At 48.8% G+C, this 22,203-nt stretch overlaps 10 protein-coding genes across 10 annotated transcripts; 4 read left to right on the top strand and 6 right to left on the bottom strand.

The window, feature by feature from the left end:
- Positions 1-275: 275 nt before the first annotated feature.
- On the top strand, positions 276-1,061 carry F9C07_7661 (uncharacterized protein; the record flags this gene model as incomplete). Its single annotated transcript, XM_041285587.2, has 2 exons — positions 276-560; positions 611-1,061. 2 exons carry the CDS (start codon positions 276-278, stop codon positions 926-928), a joined length of 603 nt encoding a protein of 200 aa, XP_041145334.2. The 3' UTR covers positions 929-1,061.
- Positions 1,062-1,198: 137 nt separating this feature from the next.
- F9C07_2202260 (uncharacterized protein) lies at positions 1,199-2,838 on the top strand (the record flags this gene model as incomplete). The annotated part of the gene is made up of 3 exons (XM_071509533.1): positions 1,199-1,258; positions 1,919-2,113; positions 2,224-2,838. The coding sequence occupies 3 exons, from the start codon at positions 1,199-1,201 to the stop codon at positions 2,836-2,838; spliced, it is 870 nt and encodes a 289-aa protein (XP_071365314.1).
- Positions 2,839-3,057: 219 nt separating this feature from the next.
- F9C07_2231642 (beta-lactamase-like protein) lies at positions 3,058-4,884 on the bottom strand (the record flags this gene model as incomplete). The annotated part of the gene is made up of 1 exon (XM_041285581.1): positions 3,058-4,884. The coding sequence occupies one exon, from the start codon at positions 4,882-4,884 to the stop codon at positions 3,058-3,060; it is 1,827 nt and encodes a 608-aa protein (XP_041145333.1).
- Positions 4,885-5,160: 276 nt separating this feature from the next.
- On the top strand, positions 5,161-7,310 carry F9C07_1475649 (phthalate transporter). Its single transcript, XM_041285586.2, has 7 exons — positions 5,161-5,660; positions 5,714-5,753; positions 5,806-5,934; positions 5,983-6,100; positions 6,151-6,514; positions 6,565-7,026; positions 7,077-7,310. Exons 1-7 carry the CDS (start codon positions 5,437-5,439, stop codon positions 7,198-7,200), a joined length of 1,461 nt encoding a protein of 486 aa, XP_041145332.2. The 5' UTR covers positions 5,161-5,436; the 3' UTR covers positions 7,201-7,310.
- Positions 7,311-7,599: 289 nt separating this feature from the next.
- F9C07_7657 (uncharacterized protein) lies at positions 7,600-8,341 on the bottom strand (the record flags this gene model as incomplete). Its single annotated transcript, XM_071511666.1, has 2 exons — positions 7,600-7,716; positions 7,835-8,341. The coding sequence occupies 2 exons, from the start codon at positions 8,339-8,341 to the stop codon at positions 7,600-7,602; spliced, it is 624 nt and encodes a 207-aa protein (XP_071365313.1).
- A 755-nt stretch (positions 8,342-9,096) lies between these two features.
- F9C07_7656 (putative cell wall protein) lies at positions 9,097-9,667 on the bottom strand (the record flags this gene model as incomplete). Its single annotated transcript, XM_041291447.1, has 2 exons — positions 9,097-9,267; positions 9,332-9,667. The coding sequence occupies 2 exons, from the start codon at positions 9,665-9,667 to the stop codon at positions 9,097-9,099; spliced, it is 507 nt and encodes a 168-aa protein (XP_041145330.1).
- A 448-nt stretch (positions 9,668-10,115) lies between these two features.
- F9C07_7655 (putative ABC transporter) lies at positions 10,116-12,530 on the bottom strand (the record flags this gene model as incomplete). The annotated part of the gene is made up of 8 exons (XM_071511665.1): positions 10,116-10,496; positions 10,557-10,834; positions 10,895-11,048; positions 11,099-11,178; positions 11,231-11,666; positions 11,737-11,995; positions 12,054-12,294; positions 12,350-12,530. The coding sequence occupies 8 exons, from the start codon at positions 12,528-12,530 to the stop codon at positions 10,254-10,256; spliced, it is 1,872 nt and encodes a 623-aa protein (XP_071365312.1). The 3' UTR covers positions 10,116-10,253.
- A 2,751-nt stretch (positions 12,531-15,281) lies between these two features.
- Positions 15,282-16,193, bottom strand: F9C07_7654 (UMTA methyltransferase family protein; the record flags this gene model as incomplete). The annotated part of the gene is made up of 1 exon (XM_041285580.1): positions 15,282-16,193. The coding sequence occupies one exon, from the start codon at positions 16,191-16,193 to the stop codon at positions 15,282-15,284; it is 912 nt and encodes a 303-aa protein (XP_041145328.1).
- Positions 16,194-16,844: 651 nt separating this feature from the next.
- On the top strand, positions 16,845-19,058 carry F9C07_7653 (putative thimet oligopeptidase; the record flags this gene model as incomplete). The annotated part of the gene is made up of 3 exons (XM_041291450.1): positions 16,845-18,137; positions 18,187-18,815; positions 18,866-19,058. The coding sequence occupies 3 exons, from the start codon at positions 16,845-16,847 to the stop codon at positions 19,056-19,058; spliced, it is 2,115 nt and encodes a 704-aa protein (XP_041145327.1).
- Positions 19,059-20,068: 1,010 nt separating this feature from the next.
- On the bottom strand, positions 20,069-21,985 carry F9C07_7652 (uncharacterized protein; the record flags this gene model as incomplete). Its single annotated transcript, XM_041285578.1, has 1 exon — positions 20,069-21,985. One exon carries the CDS (start codon positions 21,983-21,985, stop codon positions 20,069-20,071), a length of 1,917 nt encoding a protein of 638 aa, XP_041145326.1.
- Positions 21,986-22,203: the final 218 nt, after the last annotated feature.

Here is a 22,203-nt window from a genome sequence, read left to right as displayed (position 1 = left end):
TTATTAGTAAGTTAATTGATTTGACATAGAGCATTCTTAGGTACACCCTGCTCGGTCATGAAACCCTCAACAAAATACTTTATAAAGTTTAGAGCTAGTTGTCGTAAGGACTCCATATATAATGGAACCTCATGCCCTACATTTGTACAGGACGGGAGCAGGCCGTATAGCTCCTTCCCTCGGGCTGTGCTATCGACAGACTGCGATGAATGAATGATATAAATAGGGTGCATGCATGGCCGCCATCACGTGCTACAACCCGTCACAGCCCGACCATGGATCTTGTCCGAACAGCGATCACCAGTTCTTTGGAACGCCTCAAACGTTCGTCCAGTTTGACAGTTAGTCCGCCAATTATGGAAACCGATCCACTTTTACCACCCTATTCCTCCAGTCCGGGATACGAACGAGAGCGGCGTCCCTACCGACACAGGCAAGGTAGAGGAATCAACACAACCCCGCCAATCCCTCCGATTCAATTTCTCAGCGCCCTGTTCTTTGCCGGCGCCGTGATAGCTTCAACATACTGGGCCTACAAGAGCTACACAGCTCCGGAACGGGTACTCTACAAGTCCATCTGACTGTTTTGAGCCGTCTAACTGTATTCTAGACCCCACTGGAGCCAGCCCCTTTGCTTCCTTACTTTGCGTCGTTATCCCTCATCCTCTCTTTCTGTTCGTGGATCGGCTACCTAGTTTCCATCCTCTATGATCGCGATGACATTTCTCTGTTACAGCGGAAACTTGTCATATGGATATCAGTTATTGGAAAGGTAGTGTTGGGGTTCGCACACGCAGTCATTTGGTTCGAATACAAACAATTCTTTCCCGGCACAAAACAACCCAACTGGATTATTATGTTTCTTGCGATGCAAGCATGGTGGGACTTTCTGCTATTGATCGGGTATTCTATGCTGCGAATGATTTAGGCGAAGGCTAGGCTAGACTTGCTCAAGGAGCATGGTATGAGTGGAAGGAGTGGTTTTGTTCTATCCTTGTCGTGGCTTAGTACACTGTTCTTTTGGTCAAAGATAACGATAACTATATCTATTTGAAGGATCCATGGACGCTCCAATCTATTCCACTAAACTGTCTTCGGCTAGTCGAGAGTGGAGCCACGGCCCCGCTGGAAGCGACCTTCGTGGCTTCCTCAGGCCGCCGAGGGAGATGGAAGCTTAGCATTCTTGACACTGTGTGCAATGGTCTATCGACCTCGTATCAGCAAAGGGTGTGGCAATTGTCGCACCCGCCGAATCAAAGTACCCTCTTGCCGTCTCCCATTATATTGAAGACCTTGCTAATCGTTGGTCGACAGTGTGATCGAGCAGAACCGACTTGTTCGCAATGTGTGCGAGCATCCTTCTCTTGCCCAGGCTACCGTGATCCGCAACAAGTGTATTATCGCAATGAGAACGAGAAAGTTAGATCTCGGGTTCGATCTGCTCAATACAGGACTGAGCGACAAGTCAGTTCAGCAAAAGAAATCGCTCCACAAAGCCGCCGCGCCTTCAAAGCCGCCGTTGTTGCTCAATCTCTACAGTCTCTCCCTGCGTCCCTACCTTCCTCCACCTCCGCCGAATCAGTCGGATTTTTCTTTCGGTACTATGTGCTTGACGATGTACACAATATACCTATCTATTTGAGTGCCTCCCAAATGGAAGTGCTCGCGGCAACCAACCCATTAGTAATGCAGAGTCTAGTCGCAGTAGGCTTAGCAGGGCTATCGAACATCAAAAAGTCCACTGAATTGATGACTAAAGCGACTGGGGAATATACACAAGCGTTGCATCTGATCAACTGCACTTTGAAAGATGGAACTCAATGTAAGAGCGACGCTACACTAGCGGCGACGATGCTTCTTGGCATGTTTGAGGTAGGTTGGGTTACCTTATTCCGAGTAAACCTATTGATTCCAGTAGGTCTTGACTTGCAACACTCCATCCTCTTTACAGTCATGGGCACAGCATGTTCGCGGTGCTGCAGCCCTCATAGAAATGCGAGGCGCTGAGCAAATCAAATGGATTGTCGGCATGAGGATGTTCACCCACCTGCGAGTCCAGATCGTAAGCACTAATAGAACTGTCTTGGAAGCCTTTATCACAACTGATACTCCGGTTAGATAGCCAGCTGCTTGCATTGGCGCCTTTCTGTTCCGGCATCGATCGTGCACTGGTCCCTCCAGGCTATGGCAGAGAGATCAACGGCCGACGCGAAAGCCGATGAGCTGGTTGATCTGGTTGCCCACGTTGCCCGACTACTATCCCAAGCAAGAATGAATTTGGCATCTGATACAGTATCCTCGGCGGCAACCATTGATAGATATCTGCTTCGGTGGAAACACAGCCTTCCACCTCGGTGGATTTACCAGACCATACGAGGGCCTGTGAGCAACCGGAGCCCTTCCCACCTGAAGTTCTACTACACCCAGGTATATCATGTATACCCTGATCTTTGGGCATGCAATATCTGGAACTTCTATCGGAGTGCTCGGATACTACTCAACCAATTAATTCTCAACACCGCAGAGATAAGCTACCAAGCAGAACATGTCCAGATTAGAGAGACTGTGGCCCAGCTAGCTACCGAGATTGCAGAAAGCGTTCCTTTCGCACTTAGACTTGTAGACAACAGAGCCACAGAGGTTCCATCGCTTGACCACTGTCTAGGGGGATTCACGATTCTTTGGCCCCTATACGTAGCGGCCAATACAAGCCCATTAGGCTCTACCTTGCGGGAATGGGTGGTTGAACGACTGGAGACGATTGGCAATGACATGGGTATAGGGCAGGCACAGTTCATGGCGAGAACTATACGAAACACGTCTGCCCCTGTTCCTTGACCACGACAATTCCTCTTCTCTCATTTTCTGTGGACCTACAAAGACAGTGGACTTAATATACTTCTAGGGAGACTTTCATCCTATGGCATATGTCGCACCAGCTATCTGGGTCATTATTGTATAACATTCGACTATGTACAATCTTTCACCCTTTCTACCACACAACTTTCTGTGGGCCCGAACATGCAATAACATTATACATTTCCAAGAAGACTACATTTACAAAAGGCTTGCTGGGGGCATGGATGCCCCAACCAATCTCATCAACTTGAAGAGCAGGCTCACATCGCCCTCTGAGCTGTTTTCTGGGATCCCTCCACCCCCATTCAGTATCTCCACCAATTCCTTTTTGGTGAGCGTTAGACGCAAACCAGACGTGTCAATGGACCTGTCGTGATCTGTTTTGATGCGATATGTCAAGGCTCCGTTGCTCAGAATCAGCCGCCAACTTTGCTTTTGTTCTTGCAGATCCAGGTCTATCGTAAACGATTCTGTTGCGGCTTTGGGTCCATCCAATTGAACTGACAGAAGAGTAAGCAGTTGTTCCATCGATAGCGCAGCCCTGTATTCGCGCTTCGGGGGTTCTGGACGATCTGGCGGGGGAGGAGAGTGCATATCCTGGGCACCGGAAAGGTAGAAGTTGCGCCATGTCGCATTCTCACAGCCATATGCCAGTTTCGTGTACACAGATGCCAGCGCAAGTCTTGACTCCTTGTGTTCAGGATGAGCGGCTATGACATGGCCCAATAGTGTCACCGCAAAGCGTGAATCACCTTCGCTGGCATACTTTCTTGCCTTTCGAACAACCTCATCTACACCTCCCATACAGTCAATGTATCTCTGACCAGCTTCAGCCGCTGGGTACTCCCATAAGTGTGCTGGATTCCCATCAAACCAACCCAGATAGCGTTGGTAGATTCCCTTGACATTATGACTGACAGAGCCATAGAAACCCTGCGCATGCCACGCCATTTGCAGTGCTGGTGGGAGGGTGAATCTCTCTGCAATCTCGATGCCTGTCAGGCCGATATTCATCATCCGGACAGTTTGGTCATGGAGATAGGTGTAGAGGTCTCGTTGCTCCGATATGAACTTGACGATTTCATCCTGTCCCCAGGTCGGCCAGTTGTGGCCAGCAAAGAGCACATTGGATTTCTGCCCATAGAGCACTGCTGTTTCGTCAAGATAGCGTGCCCAGGCCTTCGCGTCACGAACCAAAGCCCCGCGAAGAGTGATTATATTGTGAAGGCAATGAGTTGCGCATTCAGCAATGCAAAGTGCCTTGTGCTCGGGAAAGTAGAAGTTCATCTCCGCCGGTGCCTCGGTTTCAGGTACCATTTGGAACTCAATACGAATGCCATCCACCGTCCGTTTCTCGCCTGTGTGGCAGATAGAGACATTTGGAGGAATCAATGACATTGTTCCACTAGACGGCATCATTCCAAGGCCACAGCCAATGTGACCATCTGGCCCTTTTGGTAATCGCATGCCGTACATATACCCTGCACGCCGGCGCATGGCATCGCCGACGTAGATGTTCTCGCTAGTCGCTTCGGCCATGAAACCCTCCGGGGCGATGATAGGTATCGATGTATTTGTGCCTTGTTGGAGCACGCCCTGAGCTCCACCGAAATGATCTACATGTGAGTGTGAATAGATCAAACCGGTTACTGGCCGGTCCCCGCGGTGTTCACGGTAAAGCGCTAGTGCCGCCGCTGCACATTCGACCGACGTCAACGGGTCAATCACAATAACACCTTTGTGTCCCTCAACGACGGTCATGTTCGAGAGATCGAAGCCTCGAATTTGGTAAATTCCGTCAGTTACTTGGAAAAGACCCTGGATGGAGTTCAATTGGCCTTGTCGCCACAGTTTTGGCTCGGCAGTGGCAGGGCATTCTGCGTCTTGGAGAAAACCGTACTCGTCGTTGTTCCACACTACGCGGCCACTCGAGTTTCGGATGATACATGGTTTTAATGCATGGATAAACCCTCGGGTAGCGTTATCAAAATCGGTTCGGTCATTGAAGGAGGGCGAGAAGGTCATGATTTAGGATATGTATTACACGTGGAATCCGTCGTTTGATCGGTTGGTATTGGTGCTATACTCTTTCACAAGTCGGCGGGAGGAAGTGTTTATATATTGTGCTCTGGCGAGTAAAATAATAAATAATCAAGTAAATAAAAAAAGTAAAAGACAAACATGCGAGGAAAGAAAGTGAATCACTCGCAAGCCTCGGTTCGGCCAGTACCGCCCATAAAGTTTCAATGAAGGCTTAGCCAGAAGGATGCTTAGATAACCTCACGATTCACTTGCCGAATATGGCTAAGTGCAGGCAGAGCTTAACGAAAGCCGATACCCACTTTCCCCGCCCCTAAATTTATAATTTCGCGGGGACCAATGGTAGCTCATACAATCCTCGAGAAGGCTATCAATGTGCAACTTCGCCCTAGAATGATGTGATCAACGATGCCACGGAAGTATAAACATTGAACCGAGGTGAGAGGAAAGGATTGTTATAAGAAGGTTCTGGGGACTGTACCTCGAGATGTCGAAGGTCGCGTCACTTACCGCTGGAACGGCGGCAAACCAAACACCATGTCGGACGCTGAAACATATCTGGACGAGAAAATACACTCGAGTGGGTCTGTATCAGGCTTAGACAATGTGGAGGGTGATTTGGATAGGGATGAGGTCTACTCGCCTCGAGAACAGAGAAAGATCCTACACAAGATCGATCGAAGGCTAGTCACAGGCTTAGGGCTTCTCATGTGCGTCAGTTTGGTGGATCGAACCAACCTGGGAAATGCTATGATTGCTGGGTAAGTCGTCCTCCTCGACGTTCTGGATGGATATCATGCTGATAAAGCCAAAGCATGGAGGAGGAGCTTCGTCTCTACATTGGCTCTCGTTACGTGAGTCTCAGACTATTCTCTCTCCCCAATACAGGTGCTAATTGTTCAATAGTCCATCACGCTTCTCACCTTTTTCATTCCCTATGTCCTCTTTCAATTTCCCTTGATCACAGTGATTCGCGAAATTGGGCCAAAGATCTTCCTTGCTGGAATTACATTCTCCTGGGGAATAGTTATGATGGTATAAGGTCCTGCCTTTTTGTCCGAAGGCTTGGTTAACCATGGGTAGGGATTTGGATTTATACATAATTGGACGGTGCTCGTTGGACTTCGCATTGTTTTGGGGTTTCTTGAAGCCGGACTCTTCCCTGGCTCCGTGTATCTCCTTTCTATGTGGTATACTCGATGTGAGTGTTAGGCCCTCTTAGTTGTGAATATTCGCGGCTAATCTGTTCAGACGACCTACACAAGAGATATTCATCCTTCTACTTGATTAGTGTCATCGGGGGTGCTTTCTCTGGAATCCTCTCGTATGGCTTCGTACACATGAATGGCCTTGGGAATTTGAGCGCATGGAGGTGGATCTTTGTTATGGAAGGCATCCTCACCTGTCTTGTCGGAGTGGTTGGCTTCTTTTTGATTGTCAACTTCCCCAACGAGAACAATCTCTCTTGGAAGTTTCTTTCCAAGGAGGAAACCGCCTTCGTCGTCCGACGACTAAACCGAGATAGACGGGACTCCTCTGAAGCGGCGTTCAATTTAAAGGAATTCCTAAAGCCTGCTCTGGACCCCAAAATATGGGGCTTTGCCCTCATCTTCTTGTGAGCTCATAAACCATTGTACCAGTTTCAAAGACACTAACCATCAATAGTTCTGCAACAGTTGTATCCTACGCAATTACGTTCTTCCTTCCGCTCATCCTCAGAAGTGAGCTCAAATTCCCCCAAGCAGCATCACAAGTCCTCACAACACCACCCTACTTCTTCGCCGGAATCTTCATGTATGTTCAAGGCTGGATTGGTGACAAGTACCACATTCGGGCTCCCTTGATCATCTACAACTGCGTTCAATGCATCGTGGGTTTAGCCATTCTCGGCTGGGTCCAAATTCCCGGCGTGCAATACTTCGGGATTTTTCTCGTCACATCAGCATCCAATGCTACAATCCCAGCCGCCCTGACATACCAGGCCAACAATATCCGCGGGCAGTGGAAACGCGCCTTTTGCAGTGCGAGTATCGTCAGCTTTGGCGGCACTGGTGGTGTAGCTGGGTCCTTGGTGTTCCGGTCGCAGGATTCTCCCCGCTACCTACCAGGTCTTTATGCCTGTATTGCGTGAGTGGTCTCTTCCCTCTTTTTTGCTTATTTACTGACAGTTGGACAAGGTGCAATCTCTTGTCCATAGTGGTAGTATGTATACTCAGCCTTTATTTCTATATCTCGAACAGAAGGGCAGCAAGGGGGAAGCTTGTCATTGAAGGACTTCCCGAGTTCAGATATACACTTTGAGTTGACAAGGGGATTATTTTACCTTGGCCTCTGATGAAGAATGAAATATGATATGAATGTTTAGGCAGCTGTTCAGAATACAGGGAGACTTTTAAAAGTACTGAGTTTATATTTAAATTAGTAATATCGTAGCTTGAAGCTATCCCAGAATGCGCGTAATAGAACGCTATTCGTACTGGCTGACGTTATAATATTGCAAGTGATTGATGGTCTCCAGCGTTGGAAAGTCCAGCTGAGTAACAATGCCGTTGAACCATCACTCTGACTTATTTATTCCTTTCTATCCAATTTGGACCTTGGTGTGTCAACGTCCGCCTGCGTTCCGGATATTGGGCCAATCACTACTTTGTTCTAAGGATGCTTCGAAACCCTGGGATCAGTAGGGTCAATATCTTTAGACTACGTACATTGGTTAACCGGAAGTTGATCCATAGTTCCCTGCCCTGGAATAACAAACAGAAGTTCTTTTGCGTATGAGGCAGCAACGGCAGCGGCATATGGCTGCCATATCTTGTTCTTATGGGAATCAGCATAATTGGAAGTGCCTCGGATGACAAAGCAGGGAAATGAATCCATTTAAGCCTTGGAAATAGAGGTTAGATGTAGAGATTCCGTAGGTAGGCGTAAAACATACCAGCAGCCTCCATCTCAAAGCACATAATACCGTCTGGAACTTTGCAGTGCTTTCCGGATAGTCCGACCTCATTTTGATCAGCAGCTCGGAGATCCCGTGACCCTTCAATGCATGCTGGGCCTGGAGTCGACCAACAGCACTCAGGAGGATGCCTGGGGGTTTGTTCAGTTTACCCCCAGTATGAACGACCTCCTTTCCCTGCAATGACTTGCCGAAATCATATTGCATGATAGCTTCGGCTGGCTTCGAATGCAAACTGACCACCACATCCCAATGTCGCAGATCTTGTGTATCTTTTGTCTCATCATCCGAACCTTCCTCATCCTCGCTGCATTCACCGATATGGCCAAGAAGGTAGGAGTTCGCGTCTTGAGGATCCGCCGCTGGAAGCGTTGGGTGCTCTTCATCCAACATGGCCGCTGAAGCCACCAAGTCAGTTTCTGGCAGAGCACATATCCATCCGACGGTGTAGTCGCAATGGGTGAATTGTTGGGTAGTCTTTGGCATTTCACCTCGCTGAATGGATTTTGTCACGTTGCAAATAAATGGCGAACCTTGGATTGTTCAGGTCATTCCAAATCTGACGTTGATATTCTGACAGTGAGACTGGAGCATGAGGATTGTTGGGCGGCAACTTGGCCATCACGGAGTTGCGATTGTACCAAGAAAGGAGGCTTCCTCTTTCATAATATAATGTACCCTCCTGAATCGAGGAGGTACAAAACCACATTGGTGCTGTTTGTGTACAGCGTGTGGGAAAAGTCATGCTCCAAAAGTGCATGTTATATTGGGGAGGGGCGGTGGAATCCGGCGAGTAGGATGATTTGGCAGAGCGATGGAGGGGTAAGTGGAGACGTCAGTCTGTCACTTTTAGGGGTAAATACTATATGAGAAGATAGAAGAAATGCGGTTATCAATATATATACTGGTAGTCGGCTAAAACCAACTTGAATAAAACAGTATCGACTAAGCATGGGCTCAGGATTGTCGTTTTCAATTTTTATCCTTAGACAGGTATCACGACTAAGCTATGATATACGAGGAATAATTAAACGCTCTCCGCTTCTCCTCTCGTATATCAAGCCACCGTATAGCCCAGCCTTTCATAGTAGACCGGTTGTGATTTATGTAAACAATGTAGCCATACCAAGAAACCAAGTGGACCGTAGCTGAGAGCTTGACATCAAATATAACTCAACCTGGTCTGGCGCTCTACCTATCGTGTTGTCCAATCAGCCACTCTATATACCCCTCAAACAACCCTAATCAAACGCCGCAATAGCACGATCAAACTCCCGATCCACAATAGTCTCCCTATCCTCCGGCTTCAACTTCTCCTCTATAGACACAGCAAGATTATGACACCTCTCCTTCAGATCCCGAATATGCTCTTGAATGCGATCTGCAATCTTCGCCTTCTCAAACTCACGTTTCTACTACTTTATCAGCTCCGACATCCCAAAAACCCAATATAAATCCAGAAAGAAAATAAAATACCTTAACAACAACATCATGCAAATACTCCACCCAAACAGGCTGCATCTTACAAGCTACATTAGACACGAGAGAACTCTCCTGTTTCTTAAACGGTGGTGCGGCGTGAACAGCATTCATGGATTTGATCAGGGATACTTCGACGTTGGTTTGTTTGCGTTCGAGGCCTTGGTCTTCTTTTTTGGGTTCGTAGAGTTTCACCGCTTTGTCAAGGAGGATGAGGGCGAATTCTTTGAGGATTCCGGGGACATTGCGGGTTGAGAGGGGTGTTGCGGTGGTGGTCGTCGTGAGGTGGAGGGTGAGGGTTGTTAGGAGGGCTATTAGGGTGGGGAGGTTCATTGTATCCTATCTTTGATATATAGTTTTTAGGATTATGTGGGTGAGGTGTAATAGAGTAGAGAGTGATGAAGAGTAATCATGCGGAAGTGGATGTATTGGACTTGTTTTATGTCTTTCTGACTTTATATAGTTGGAAATGAGATTTTTCTTTTTAACAGGGTGTTGCACAATCGATGGCTCATGGAGTTTTCTATCGGCCAGAAATTTCACCGATCATACAGAGCAATTGATAACTACCTAGCAGGTCCCTGTGGGGTGCTTGGAAAGGAGAGAGTGACTTCATACATAACAATGCATAATTATGCATTATATCCACTAGAACCTACTATATTCCCCCGCTTTATAATAATGTTTAAGAGCATGGATATAGCACCAGGTGTAAAGGCTTCTACAAGCCAGGGCAGTTCTTACCCACGTTTCGCCGTTGGAATTAACTCCGGTCCGCGTGCATTTCACAAAATCCGTATTTATTCTGTCGGATTAAATTAGCATGCAGTAGAGCCCCAGTATGTCCCGGCCTAACGCCTTCCATAATTAAATTAGATGCAGTTGAACCATCCTGCTATGCATGTTGCTAACCCCCAACTCAAGTCCTCCTCAACACCAAGGCAATGTAGCCAAACAGTCGGTAAACTGCAATGATGCCTATCAGGATACCTACCCACTTCCCCGTCCGACCCGTCGCATACCCATATTCCTTAAGCACTCCGGTACCCCGAATCATGCACTGGTCCGCCAGATCCGTCTGATACATGCACTGACACCCCGAGCCACACGAGTAGTTCCTCTCGCTAAACTCGTTAACCATCATTCCTTGGAATACATATGCCTGCAACCAGAGTCAGTGACACGCGCTTAACGAAGTAGAGTAGAGACATAAGTAGGGTACCTGATAGTCAATATAATGGAAAACATATTTCCAGAATGGATTCAAGATGGTCGGCGAAACAAGGAACCCGCCCACGCTCATCCAGAGCCCATTGGCAAACGCGACAAGCGCTAGGCTGATTACGAAATTGGGGAATATGGCTGTTACGAAAACAACGAGGGATTCCGCGGCAACGAGGTCCAGAAACAGCCACATCACCCAGGTGAAGAATGCGGTGCCCGTGGGCCGGAAGTTGGAGAGCCAGTAGCTGACTATGGAAAAGAGCATTGAAATTAAGACTTGTTGGAGGCATTGTTAGCTTGGTCAAAATACTAATTTGGTCTTGGGGGATAGCGTACACAAGTATGGAAGGCCGATGATGAAATTGGAGATAACGAAGGGGAGGGCGCCGTAGAGCCCATTCGCTCGTTCTTTGGTGAATGTTGCCCGGTCCTCGAGAAAGGATGGGACGTAGGCGACGGCCATAAAGCTCATGAAGGCTGAGCCGAAGAACTGATGTTCGTTAGGCTATAGATCGGGAGAGTGATAGATAAGGAGCTTACGATTGCGTTGATGAATGGTTGGATGTACTCCTGCGAGGTGTGGAGACGAAGCCATACCGTTCCCATCATGATTGCAAGTCCTGAGATCATATTAGCTCTATGCAGTCGAGAAAGCTATGGGGAGACCTGTACCCAAATACATGACAATCCGAATACCATAGGCTACAACGTCGCGATAACTCTTGATGAAGAGCCGATGCAGAAGAGACATGGTGATTCGGGGAATACCCGGGCGGCTTAATTCGTCGATGCTCATTGTCCTGATGTCCTTCTCGTCGGGACTCTGTGGTTGCTTGCTTAACGCGGCATACTCGGCAGACTGCGTCCATGAGGTCTGAATCTTCTCGACTTGGCCCTCGTGGACTGTGAAGTCAGAGCTGACCGCATCCAAAAGGTACTCAGCTGGGTTCGTATTGGAGGGAATGGGGCAGCCGATATTCTCGAAGTAGCTGGGGACATCCGAAACGGGTCCGTAGTAGCATGTCTTGCCTCCCGAAAGAAGGAGAAGATTGTCAAACAGCTGGAAGGTTGTTGTCGATGGCTGGTGGATACTTGCGATTATGATAAGCTTTAATCTGATGTGTCAGTTGTCCGTTATTTTGTAGTATTCCCGCAAAGCCCTCTCCAGAGAGACGTACATTGTTTGCTACCGCCAGTTTCTTGACATACGAGATGACTTCGTAACTAGCAGTTGAATCCAGTCCACTGGTTGGCTCGTCGAGAAAAAGGATCTTAGGACATGTGATAAGCTGACTGGCGACACTGACCCGACGCTTTTGCCCTCCACTAATGCCCTTACGGATTGGTGTTCCCACTAGTGTCGAAGCCTGGTTCTGGATCCCGAATGCGCTCAGGAGGGTTTGTATACGATCCACTCTCTGAGATCTCGACACTGAGCTAAATTATATCAGTCCATGGATGCTCTAACGAAGTGATAGAGGTCGACGGAGTTTACCCTGGGAGAGACAGATCTGCGGCAAACTTCAATGTCTCCTCCACCGTCAGCGATCCGATCAACGCATCCTCCTGTTCGACGTAGGACGTGATCCGGTTGAAGGTGTTATTGTCCAGCTTCGCTCCATTTATGTAGCAGTCCCCCGTGTTTTTCGCACCCGCGGAAGCTGTGCGACGCGCGAGAACGTTTAAGAGAGTCGTCTTTCCGCAGCCGGAGGGGCCCATCAACGCGACCAGTTGGCCTGTCTCATAGTTAGTACTTTATTCGATGCCATACAGTTTGTTGTAGTGCTATACCATGATGGGCAGTCCCGCTGCAGCCCTCGATAAGGTTTCGAGGTTTCTTAGTGCGTCTATCTTTCACGGTTACAGTCAGGTTATCCCAGGTAAAGGATTGAACGGTGTTATTCATCAAAAACTGGTGGTCATTTCGTTCCAGGTCGATGGCACCTGATGCCTTAGCGTGGTCGGTCTCCATGGTGAATAACGGCCGTGATTGAAATGTCCAGTTTTACCACAGAAACGAAGTGCATGAACTGATTGTGGACAAGGCTGGGTAGATTTATAAGAAGTTGGATTTTTAGAGCGTTGGCAACCCGCGACGGGATCCCTGTCGGTGTCCAACGAGAAGCGAGTCAGGTGCAGTCATGTATCTAACCTGGCGGGGGTGGGAAAAAGAAAAGTCGCCGACTCGTGGACGGACTATTGTTAGGACCGTCAGCGTCGCATTTGCAGGAGTGATTTTGCTAATACTAGTAGTACTGGAGAGCACTAGGAGCCTCAGGCTGCCGATCAGTGGGCCCGAACAACCAGGATGATCCCCGAGGGTGGGAAAAAGTGGATGAACGCCGTTCTTCACCTTCCTTCCGATCTCAGTCCCATGGTACCAGGACTGTTTTCCCGGAAGGAAAATTTTATCTTTGTGGGAAGGTCCCCGATTCGCGCGAGAAAAAACTTGTCCTTTATTGGCATTGCAACTTAATAACATTCCAGTTGAGGGCTGGATTGGCCTTTTCGTCAGCGATCATCTCGCCCGAAAAATCAGAGGAAAAGCTAGTGCACGGTCCCTGTTCGTTCAGCTCGTTTTACCTTGACGTTTTGCCTGGATAGGTTTAGATTTGCCAACGGTCCCGTTCGTCACAAACCGTCACGTTCCCTACTGGCTTTGGGCGGATTCACACTGAAGGCGTAGCTGAACCATTTCAGCTGCCACCAATCCTTCACATTCTCTTCCATGTTTTTGAAAAACGGCCTACACCAATCAGTCATTTCCAAGGGTATCTTGTCATGCACAGCAGAACTCACCCACTGAAACATGTAAATATCTTGTCAACTATTAGAATACCGCTATGACAGAAACGGCTAGCCAGTAAGCACCACTCCAATATACCAGGAAACAGCTGACGTGAAGGAGTTCTGTCCTACTACACCCACACTCTCGCCATCGACATGGTGAAATTCCACCGTTAGCCACAGGTCTCTCGAATATACGCAAAGCGGAGCCCTTCCAAGCGATTATATACACGTCTTCATATACAATTCAGAATACCGATACGACATAGCCATCGTTTCCTCCATGGTCGAAATACAACGGACCATGTTGAAGATAGTGCTTTTTCGGCGAGGCAGAAGTCCCCGTCTTGAACAAGGAAAAAAGGTTAAGGACATTCTACCGACTGATAACTACCTAACTCGTCCGATTCAGGGGTTTAGTCCTGTTGGGGGTCTCATGCCAGCCGTTGGGCCAGACCTGGCCTCAGGGTTAAGTGTTGTGCGACTTAAACATGCTAAAACTCTTTAACGGAACGAGTTTATATAGGTTATACCATTGTATTGGCATATGTGTAATCACTTGTGTAGTTTACTATCCAATATGCGGTTCCATTTCTGCTCATGAGCTCAGTCATACAGTAATCCCCTGAGGTTGGCCACTCACGTGCAAGGGATCTGTCAGCCAGAGCAGATGGTTACTCATCCACTGGACACAAATGTCCCACTTCTCCAGCTCATTACTACTCTACGCAGAAACCCTCTTGATTCCGGCCTGGGGTTACGTAGTACGCCAATATTCTGCGGCCATTAGGCTAGCTGTGCTGTACTACAGCTTTACTCGTCACAAATGCACACCGCTCCACACAACCTTTCTTGCATGGAGCTGTCTCCACCACGCGACAGACCGTTTCAGTTACATGACAGCACCCTTGAAGAAGAGTGGACGTCAGAATAATCTCAGAGGTGGGGTAGATATAGATGATCGGAAAGCATAGGGTCGCATGATTCAATGCACCGGGTTAGCAAATACAGCACGATCGACAAGGGTTAGCGGAACAACAACCTTCCGATCCACCGGCTCCATATCAACCAGGGGTGGTGCCCATGGGAGGGGGGAAACGTTAGATGTCCGGGAACAGTTGGTGTGATCCTTTTCTGACGTTTCACTGGTGTTCCTTTAAACATCCCCTTACTGACCGTTGGTATTGCCAGGAAGTTTACGATTCAAATATAATCGAAACCCTGAAGTCTTTCGTCAGAGAAACGATACATATTCTAGCCACAGGCGAAAAAACACCAAATGGCCTGTTGTATTTATAGCATCCGTTCCCCGAGCAACATTAGTCGTGGGAGCAGGATAGTATTATACCATACATGCTTCAACTCTGAATTATATAAATTCAGTGTCGAGTACAGAAGTATATGTAGTGCCTAAGGGTCGAACGAGGGTGAGCTTTAGAGGATGTACTGACGCCAATATATACATCACAGCGACGCAGATCACTATTGACCACTTTCGCCGACGTAGCCAGCTTGTAGATCCCCGGGCTTCTCCAGGGACTGTGAAGGGCCATGATAGTTTTCTTGCTCAGGCAGGTGAGGAGAAGGACAACTTACCCCATCGCATGTTGTTATTTTCAAGTCATTGTCCTTCATGATTCCGGGGAATACTTTTGCGTAACATATATGTTGGGAAGAACTAACCAGACAAGTAAGGGCACTTCTACCTTGCATAACGAAGCGAAATTCTCTTTTAAGGGTTGAGGCGACACCATTGTGCAAGTAGCCAACTAGAGGGCTTATCACGACCACTACCCTAAACTTGCACTAAGCAGGATGGTTGATACGCAGCAACAAATGCGTGCTAATAAATCAAAAGAAACAAAGAAGATAGCAGTACAAGGATTCTTATCAATTCTACCAATCGCTATCCGGAACCTGTCCAGTAATGGCACTATTATCCTTGTCTAGCGGGTGGGATTCCAGCCGAGCCGGGGCGCTTCGCCACCACAACCACCCGAGGGATGGACAACGAAGCTCCGTTCACACACTCCTGGTACCCAGCCTGAATGAGTTTCACAAAGCTCGCAGCCGCCTCTGCCCTGCCATTTTGCATCAACTTGGACGCGAACTCCTCCATAGTCAACAAATGTTGGTCATTGAAGGCCCGGACCAACTCTGGCCCCTCATCATAGTAGTCTAATTTTGCATCCTGGAATCCTGCCTCGTTGAGCAGGCGCGGCAAGTCCAACACCCAGTCATGCCGTCCATTGGCGTGGGAGGCAATGCGGATTTCCTCAAGCGCAGGCGCCTCCACAGACGGGTTCACCTTCTTGATCTTCATGTTCACACAGTCCAGCTCATCCCACTGAATGTAGCCGCCAGGTCTGACTAACTGAAACAGTCGCCGGATCACAGGCATTGGGTCTACGCCCGAGAGCACCAAGACAAGCAATCGAACGTGCACAAGATCATATTGGCACTCGAGGCTCGCGGGCACGTTTGTGAAGACATCCCAATGCTGCAGGGTAATGTTAGAGGGCAGCCATCCAGGATGAGGGGCTTGAGTGAGGTCAACATCTAGCCCATCCAGCCGGCTGTGTGGAAAGTCCCTGGATACGTCAATCAACCACAAAGCAGTGCCTGTAGCAACGTCGGCAATGGCAGGATGGTCAGAGGGCTCGGTAGACTTGTCCGAAGGGGGAAGGTGGACCGAGGGGTGGATGTGAAAGCCAAATACTTCACGCCAGAGAAAGTGTTGCAAGTTTAGGCGGATGACGGAGCGGTGGTTCTGCTGCAGACCATATCCAAGGCCATCGGCAAGGCGGAAGCTAGCTGGAGAGGTAGGTGAGGAGCCTAACCCATGCATGCTGGCGAGAATTGACAGGGATAAAGAAGGCTCTCAAGGTAGATTTGGTAGTGATCCAGACAAACAGTAGCGATGGATCATCAATCGGCTATATATGCGTCAGACTGGAAAAAGCTCTCACTTCCTCGCCCCGGGACAGTTGGGCTATGCGATAGTCAGATTAACAAGGGTCTTCATTATCACCACAACAAAGAAAGTTAAACAATAGGCGCACCAGCAGCTGACTGGCTGGGAGGAAGTCCTGGGACCCTCCATAAGCCCTAAGCTGCGTATCTAAGGCTTAGCTATGCTTGGCAATGGTACCGGCGTTTGATAAGGGTTACCATCAAAGCGCGCGATAGTGTGGTCAAAATGCAACCCGAAATACGTAGGGCAGGTGAGATGTTCATCTGACATTGGGAATAGCCTAGTCACTAAGACGCTCTCATTAAGGTAAAGGGGCTGATCGTATTAGGAATTGAAGGAGTCCGGGATGATGATGATGATGACTATACAAGGATGATATTGCGAATCCGATCCGCCTACCTCTTTAGGTGAGATGCGTGGCGGCTTGTCTTGCCTGTCGCATACGAGGAAGTATTATAACAATGTCAATTATTCCAATCCCCCGGTATCAAACAAAATCGGGAAGAAACCCCGAACTCATCAAAAATGACCAGCCCAAAGCAGCAACCACCAACATTCACTGCAACCCCAGAGTCACTCATCCAAAACACGAAACACCTAATCCAACATGCCCGCGAGACCCATAACCAAATCAAAAGAAATACACAGCCCAAGACCGCAACTTTCAACAACGTCATTCTCCCACTGGCTCACATCGACAACAATCTGGCTTCCAAGACCCATATCCTTGTTTTCTACAGAGCGGTTTCGACTGACCCCGAACTGCGGAGTGCCTCCACCGAGGCCCGGAGCCTGCTAGATAGCTACAAGCTCGAGACGACGATGGATGACGGTTTATTTGCGCTGGTGGACGCTGTCTTTCACCAGAATGAAGATTTAGATACAGAATCCCATCGTCTGTTGAAGAAGATATATCTGGGCTTCGTTCGTCATGGGTTGAGATTGTCAGCTGGTTACCAGAGATATCGGTTTCGGGAGATCCAGTCACGACTTGGTTGGATTAAGGGTGAGTTTCAGAAGAACTTGGCCGAGGCGAATAATACGGGCATCTGGTTTACAGCTGGGGAGTTGGATGGATTACCAAGTGAATTTCTATCCACGTTAATGAGAAGCGAAGCAGGAGACCCCAAGCTCCGAGTCACATTCAATGATTCAGACCTCTTTCAAACGCTGAGATATGCGAAGGACAGTGAGACACGGAGACGCCTTTACATCGCTAACGAGAATAAGTGTGAACAGAATGTGTCCTTGTTCAGGGAGGCTATACTACTTCGTAATGAAGCGGCTCGTCTACTTGGGTATCCTAGTCATGCTGCTTTGCGGATTGAGGATAAGATGGCGAAGTGTCCGGAAACTGTGACTTCTTTTCTCGGTGATTTACATGCTCGACTGATAGATAACGGTAAGAGAGAAGTCGAGAAGCTAAAACAGCTCAAGAAGGCCGATCTTGAGTCCCAGGGAGAAACATTCCATGGCCAGTACTTCCTGTGGGATCATCAATACTATCATCGATTGATGCTGGAGAAGCAATACTCGGTACACCATGACAAGATTGCGGAATACTTTCCTCTTCAAAGCACAATCACCGGCATGCTGGAGATCTGCGAGACTTTATTTGGTTTTTCTTTCACCGAGCTTCAAACACCCGAGATGACCAAGCTAGCAAGTCATGGACACACACTCGTCTGGCATGAAGACGTGCAGATCTTCAGAGTCAGGAACAGCGACGAGGCCGGTGACTTCATCGGGTATCTTTATATGGATCTATTCCTTCGGGAAGGTAAATACGCAAATGCAGCCAACTTCAACCTAATTCCCGTTCGTTACAACCTACATGCTCTTCTAGACCAAGACTGATATCCAGCAGGGCTTCACCAAAGAAAACGGCACACGCCAATACCCCGCCACAGCATTAGTGTGCAACTTCCCCAAACCTAGTTCCAAAGCCCCCTATCTATTAAAACACGACGAAGTCGTCACCTTATTCCACGAAGTAGGCCATGCAATCCACGACCTTGTGTCAAAGACCATCTACTCGCATTTCCACGGTACAGAGACAGAAGTGGATTTTGGCGAAGCCCCAAGCCAGATGTTAGAGAACTGGTGCTGGACACCATCAGTATTGCGGTCGTTAAGTAGACACTACTCATATTTTTCTTCGGAGTATTTCGATCACTGGAAAAGGAGAGTAGATGGAGAACTTCAACCCCAAGAGCAAATGCCTGATGCGATGATTGAGAGCCTTCTCAGAGCTAAACACGTCAACGGTGCACTGTTCCATCTACGTCAGGTACATTTTGCTATGTTTGATATGGTAGTCCACGACACTGGTGACCATCGCGTGATCGAGGAATTAGATATCTCGGCGAAGTATAATAGCCTCTTGGCTGAAATTTTACCGATGGATGGCCCGGAGGGTGACGACTGGGGCCATGGTCAAACACGTTTTCAACACTTGCTGGGGGAATATGATGCAGGGTATTACAGTTATTTATTGTGAGATTCATTCTTCTGATACTTGTATTGTACTAATATCTATGATGTAGTTCAAAGGTCTATTCCACAGATATGTTCTATACCGTGTTCAAGGCCGACCCTATGAACTCTCTGCAAGGCCGGAGATACCGATATACGGTCCTTGAGAAGGGAGGGAGCCTGGATGGGTTGACAATTTTGACTGATTTCTTGGGGCGCGAACCCCAGACAGATGCGTTTTACAAGGAGCTTTGTCAAACTTGATACCTTAGAGCTATATTCTAGTGAAGATGTGTGTTTTAACAAGATCAACCATAAGGTAGTTATATATGGCATCTTAACTATGAATCAAACTACGCATCACCAACTCATAAAGAGCACCAACGTAGAAGGTGGTAATAGATAATATCCCACGCTTTGTTATAAGTACTAGCCATCCGGCTGTCATAGGAAGCCGGCGCTTATTCACTGGAGCAAGCTCGCAGCAAAGAAGGGGCGAGGAAACTGGCTACAGTAAGAGCCATTAGATATGCGATCAAACATATCATAACTAGTTAAGTGCCTATCATATGAACGATACCAAGGAAATAACACAGGTCATCAATAAGACAAGTCATGGTTGGAAGCGTACATCAACATCAACATAAACTGAGAACTACAACACGACATAAGATCATGTGATATTAAGCTCAACAAGATACAGGATCGAAACAACGACAATGGGGTATACCTCTCTCTGCCACAACTCATTTCTTCCAACTAACAACAGAGAACCAAACCGACGAAGAAACAAGAGGCTTCCAGAAAAAGATGTTACAAACGCTTAGGGCATCAAGGACATCAAATAGCAACAACATCAGCATCACAACATAGTACCGTAACATAAAAAACATCAATCATGCAGGTCATCAGAATCATACAATCATGTCGCCATGATGGACGTGATCGGTCAGAGCCTCAAACCCGCCCTTGTCTTTATAATTTATACCCGAACAAGTCAAACCAAAGCAAGAAAAACCGAATCCAGAATACCTCCCACAACCAGAATCTTTTAAGCAACGAATCATCGAACTTTTCCGCGCGTTATCGCATCTTGTCTTTTTTGTGTTTTTCCTTTTCTTTGGTCCAAGCAAAGGCGGCCAACCCAGAAACGAGAAATGACAAACTTTTGGCAAACGAGTCTTTATCCAGCGCTCTCAAGTGGGACCTCAGTAAATATAAGACCAAAGCTCACAAGCATGGAAGTGAAACATAATACCATAAGAGACAAGCTATTATCGGCCGCTGTAGGTTGACCGACTCGACCGCCGACTCGCGCGATCGGACCGTCGGTCGGGACGAGCCCGCCGTGGGTCTTCTAACTGTCTCTGGGCCACGCTTCCCGTGTAGTCAGAACCACTTGTCAGGTACTTCTTTGGTCGTTTCCCTTCGATGTTCAGTTCGACTGCACCCGCGTCACCTGTTCGGAGACTGATCTTCTTTCCGCCAACAGACTCTTGTGTAAAGCTCATCGTAACGCCATTCATCGTCATAACGATATTGTTGTCTTCCTCCGGCTTGGCCACGCTGCCGCTGCCATTTTGGGTCCGTGCGTCGCTACCACGGCTGCTGTTCGAGCGGCTTTTTTGGCTTCCGCTGTCGCTCTCCGCACGAGACGCCTTAGACTTGTACAGGGCATCCTCCGTCAATGGCGTTGGCACTACTTTGCCGGAACGAGACGCCTGGTACTCCTCGGCCGACCGTTGCTTCTCCTCGATCTCATCACCGTCCTCCTCCTCATCCTCGTCATCATCGTCAACGTAATCGTACTCATAGACGGTTGGCCGTCGGCGACGGGAGTTCTCGACCGCAACCCGTGCAGGGCGCGAAGACTCATGATAGGATGTAGAGCGTCGACTGTCTCGAATGCTGCGGGTTCGCGCAGGAATCACGGTCTCCCGGGATGACCGTCGATAACTGTACTCTGGCAAAGCATCTCTCATTTCGGACAGGTCCATCGAGCGAGATGGGTGGCGATCGGATGTAACCGATGGCGCAGTCACCGCTTTACGGTGGAGTTCTGGCCTTTTCTGGATAACGTGCGGCGCGGGCTTGTGCTTCACCGGCGGGGGCGGCATGCGGTAATAATCCTCGTCTCGGTCATGGGAAGAATGGGAGGGAAGCCGTGGTCGGGGTGCGCGGGGCGGCCCGAGATCCAGAGACTCATCATCCTCATAAGCCGAAGGCGGATCGTAGTCGACGACGGGTGGCCCGTAAGTGGATCCGCGCCGTGGCCTACCTTGGTCCCGCGTCCTGGAAGCCGACCGTTCCTGGCGATCGGGTGGGCCATACTCGGACATGGCGGCAAAATACGGGGACGGTTGGCCATAAGGAGATGGAGCATAGGCTGGCGTGTTGGTGTAGGCGGACGAGGATGGAGGGGGTCCATGTTCGTAGCGACCCATATGGCTGGGAGGGTACATAACTCCACCACCCATCCCAGGAATCATACCATGAAAGCTCACCGGTCGGTTGTTGTTCGTATGATAGGTGTACGAGCGACCACTGCGAGGCCGGTTGCTGTGGGAGACATGGACATCTTGGACGGCGGAAGGAGCATACCGCGGACCTTGTGGCGACGGAGGGGGATAGTCGTGGACGGACGACGTAGTAGATGGCGACATATAATAGGGGTACTCGATGGCTCGCGGTTCAACGGGGGTCGAACCATGATACAAGCCTTGATCACACTCCCAACAGGTGCCAGGGAAGTGCCGCATCTGGGAATTTTCCCGTCTGCGGGACCGCGACGGCGACCGCTGCATGGAGGCGTGATGATGGCTCACAGCAGGATAGGTGCCAACTTGCATTTTCTCGTCCCAGGAAGGGCGAGTAGGTCGTTCTTTTGGACGGTCTTTGCGGTGGGAGCGAACACGTTCAAGTTCGGCCCTCTTGGGCGTCGTGTCAATTTTAAGAGGGACAGGGTCTTTCCGGCCCGACGGGCCAGATTGGGTGCTGTTCACGGTGGCGGCTGTGCGACTAGAGTAGCCAGAATCGCTTGCGATGTCAACTAGGGCTTCGCCAGCTGATCTCAGGTCCAGTTTTGAACGTTTAGCAGCGAGATTGGCGACTTGACGGGTGTCCGGGATGATAACATGAGCGTCTTCGTCGTATTCCTCACAGAAAGCAGCATGAGGAACTTTTCCAGTCATGACTCCTGGACAGCCAAGGCCCAGGTTGGGACCCTAAAGGGGGTGAGGGGGGAAGGGGGGCTGGTTTGGGAAAGGTGCAGTGTGGATGACGTGAAACGTGGTGATCCAACAGGGCTTCGCTTGTAGATTAGGTATAGTAGCCACCGGTGCTGCTGCTCATCCGAATGACTCAATAATATTTTTAGTCGCTTCCCACCTCTTTTTTTCGATTTTTTTTT

Source organism: Aspergillus flavus, chromosome 3, assembly GCF_009017415.1.
Source record: "Aspergillus flavus chromosome 3, complete sequence".
Lineage (NCBI taxonomy): Eukaryota > Fungi > Ascomycota > Eurotiomycetes > Eurotiales > Aspergillaceae > Aspergillus > Aspergillus flavus.
This window is presented reverse-complemented; position numbering and strand designations above follow the sequence as displayed.